The 3,840-nt window shown below is 34.1% G+C and overlaps 1 protein-coding gene across 1 annotated transcript in view; it reads right to left on the reverse strand.

The window, feature by feature from the left end:
- The window catches only part of STXBP5 (syntaxin binding protein 5 (tomosyn)), a 100,846-nt gene that overhangs the window by 6,320 nt on the left and 90,686 nt on the right, over positions 1-3,840 (reverse strand). Inside the window, exons 22-23 of the mRNA XM_009999976.1 lie at positions 2,459-2,698; positions 715-1,084 (exon numbers count right to left, since the gene is read on the reverse strand). Coding sequence (XP_009998278.1) covers positions 715-1,084; positions 2,459-2,698 — 610 coding nt within the window. The remainder of the gene's footprint in view (positions 1-714; positions 1,085-2,458; positions 2,699-3,840) is intronic.

The raw sequence follows: 3,840 nt of genomic DNA on the forward strand, positions 1-3,840 counted from the left end.
CAATAAAACATCTCAGTATTTTTTTAATATATAGTACCTGAACAGTATTAACTAGGGAAAAAATAGTACTTGCCTGCAAGATGAACATCTTCTAGAGGTGTTTAGAATATATGTTGGGATATAGATCAATGGAGTTAAAAGACTGAATCAAAACTTATTTTTTGATTGTAGCTTTAATTTTATTCCTAATAATTTCTTGAATAAGTTATATTTTTAGGGAATTTCCACAGCTGAGAGTTTGTTTTCACAACCTTAAAAATAGCCTTCTAAGAATTTCACTAGCACTTCTATAATGCCAAGTTTCACATTCATCTTTGCATTAGCCAGGACTAAAATGTAGGTGTGAGGACATAGATATACATACAATGCCCTTCAGAATAAAACTGCATTTGGAAATATTCAAGAACGAGGATGTGTTAAAACTATGTAGGTGACATGTAAGTACATTCAATTATTACTTCTACATGTTTAAATTCATAATTTAAACCCCTTACTTTAGATATCTTATTTCTATATTACAACTGCTAGCAATTAATCCTGCCTTCATACCTTCGAGTTTAAGGCTTTAATCAAAAGTATCCAGGCCCTAATGTTCATCAACACGGAGTGAATGTAGATGATTAAAATTTATATTCTTATGGCAAAGGCAATTTTTTACCTAGCAGAAGACTATTTGTTCGTTTTATATTTAAGTTACTTCCAAACAGGTCTTACCTGAAAGTCATAATATGTCCATTGGCACAGAAACATGCAAGGCAGATACTGTTACTCAACGACACTATATCTCCACGAAGAACAAAAGAAGTCTCTGTTATGTTTTGCTTATAAATACAGTTCTGGGATGGCAGTGAGATAACTTTTGCTTGCTTTTCCGAACATATCACTGCATATTGGTTTTCACTGATTTCCTGAGAGGAAGAGGGGGACACTGAAACAGGTCGTCTCTTTTTCGATTTTTCTTTTTCATCTTTATCTTCAGGAACATTGTGTTCTCTCCAGGGTTCATGTGCTGGTGGGACCAAAGATCCCGTGGTATCCAGAAAAGCCATTCTCAAGATTGCCCCTTTTAGCCTCAGGATTGTTCCTAGGAAAAAGAAGTTGAACACCTTTCTAAAACAGATCTCTTATATTGTTTTTCAAGCTATAAAATATTCCTTTAAGAACCTAAAAAAGTGAGAACAGGAGCTTAGGCCTGCCTCTGTAGCAAAGCAGACATACCAAAATCTTTGGATGTTTATCTAGAAATCAATGAAGCAGACACAGGACCATGAAAATGTTAAGCTGGTTTTCAAGGGTTAAATGTATACATACTCTTCCATCAGCTTCAACATAAATGTATACATTTATTGAGAGCAAAGCTGGAATGAATATTTGTATTCAAAGTTCAGCATCACAAATGCAACTAATTTAAGTAAGCACTTCCTCTTTCTTCAATACAGACAGGTTCAGAAACAAGCAGCATGAGGGTTTTTCTGTTCAAGTTCACACTTGAATCCAGTTCTCTCTAGCATAAACTGAAAGAGGAAAAGATTTTCCTCCCCACTGTTTAAATCACTCTCTCTGCAGGTCGGCTAATGCTTTTATTTTACTGATATTTATTCAGATGCAGGTAAAAACATGAACATTTGATAAGTGCACAAAAAAATCACAAACGTGACAGTATCTTTTAAGAGTAATGATGCAGATCCAGTCATTAAATATACTGTCTGGTCTGCAGTCTTGCCTTTAGGATCATGTTACCAAATCTGAATACTGCTGCCAGTACCATACTCAAGAAGCACAAATCAAATATAGTCTAGAAGTTACATTATTCCTAATTACTATTTGAATCAAATAGCATTGCCATTTGCATGTCCTGATACCATCTGTGTGAGCAAAGTGGAGCAGTGCAGAATGTTCTACATGAGACAGAAAATCAACATCTACACCTAACAGCACATTCAGCAAACCATTAATATATAATTACAAGAAAATCAGGTGCTGTGCATCAGAAAAAACAAGATACAAGACCTCTTACAGCAATCCAAAGGAATAATTTATCATTAACATTTAAAGCTAGTTGTTCAATATACAACCTTTAATTTGTATTCTCTTTTATGATGCAGAAAAACTGAAAGCTACCACAAGAATAAAAAAAAGATAAACTGAGCCTGTGAAATATTCTTCTGCTACTTTTGTTTAACAATTGGCATGTACTACATGAAGGTTAGAAAACATGCATTTCTCAGCAAGTATACATTAAAGAGGTATTTTTATATTATAAGAGATTATATTTTCAACTTTGCAATTTTAAACTGTGGTAGTGAAGTAACCAATATAGACTATTAACCTTAGTAGCTAAGTTAATTAAATATATGGCAGTTTAAATTAATCCATAATTAAGAAAAAAAACATTTTAAAATAAAAAGAATGAAAATAATACTTCATCAAAGTATACTTTAACCCATTTTGTACATACCACTAGGAGAAACAATTACTGGCTGAAGAAGTCTCTGCTCTCCTCCTGGGGGTAAGTTCAGGACAATGACAAGCACTGTTCCCAGGGTGGTTCCAACCCAGAGGCAAGGAGATGGTGATGTATCTGCCTTTCTTGTGAAAGTCTCACAAAAATGAAGAGCTGAAATTGCCTCACGTGACTCTTTATCAATGCTAGTTACACTAGAACTCCGAGATCGACTGAAAGAGTTGTCTTTGACATCTGCAAATAAATTAGCATGATTTAAAAAGAATGGGGAAATACAGGCATTAAGATAATACAAATTTTCTTTTTTGTTCTTGAGCATAAGGTATATACTAGCTAGCATTCTACTGATTATTACTCCTGCATTCTTCCTTAAGCATATTTCCTGTTGGCCCAGTTTTCAACACTGTATGCTGAACAAAGAGCCCAATTTTATATTATTTTTTGCATGTGTTGTCATTAGGTTATTATAATGAAAAATTGTTATGCACATACATATATTTCTGTCTTCTTGGGACAGAGAACAACAGTCATCATCAAACGTGACTCCTTCTTTACAAAAAAACCCCGGAATTACAAGCCTCACTGCCAATTAGTTAATTGATCAGATTGAAAAACACTGGCTTCTATGGAACATAGTTTAATAATCTTATAGAGCAGCAACTATTTTAGTTTAAGAACTGCAGTGATAACCAGACAGCATGGTAACATGTAACCTGTAATCACTCACTATTATGTCCTCTTTAGGAAACCATAGGTAAGGTCTAGAAGGCTATTTACACAAACCTGGAACCGTTACTAAGAGAAAGATCACATGGTACCAAATGCCACCTGACATTGTAAGCAAAGCTGAAGATTTCTGGTTTAAATACTGCATTAAATGTCACTAATAAACTTATCAGGTTGTTTTGTTCATGGCTTAGCAAATAACGCTGTAAAAGAGTGAATTCTAATATTAACGAAAGACTCCAACCAATAAATGTGTTGCTCCATTCTAGCTGTGTATTGTTTGTACATGTGGTGATACTTAACACATCAGCATGCCTGATTTTAGCACAAGACAACCCTTATTAGTAAAAGCTTGATGCAATTTGTATGACTTATTGTTATGGACCTTGGGGGATAAAAGGTACAATGGATTATGAGCTAAACAACACTATTTAACGACATACTTTCTGGAAGTATTATTATGATAATTTCATTAAACTACTGCAAAACTTTCTACAAAGAACATCTCACATGCATTTAAAAAGCATACAAACTAGTTTTAAGCTGACTAAATACAGGCATCTACTCAACGCAAACAGTTAATCTTCTCAGGAGATACTTGTCTTATTCCAAGGAAGGCAAAATTATTGTCCTGCTGAATTTTAGCTAAC

The sequence above is a fragment of the Chaetura pelagica genome, unplaced genomic scaffold, assembly GCF_000747805.2.
Source record: "Chaetura pelagica isolate M959 unplaced genomic scaffold, ChaPel_1.0 scaffold135, whole genome shotgun sequence".
Taxonomy (NCBI): domain Eukaryota; kingdom Metazoa; phylum Chordata; class Aves; order Apodiformes; family Apodidae; genus Chaetura; species Chaetura pelagica.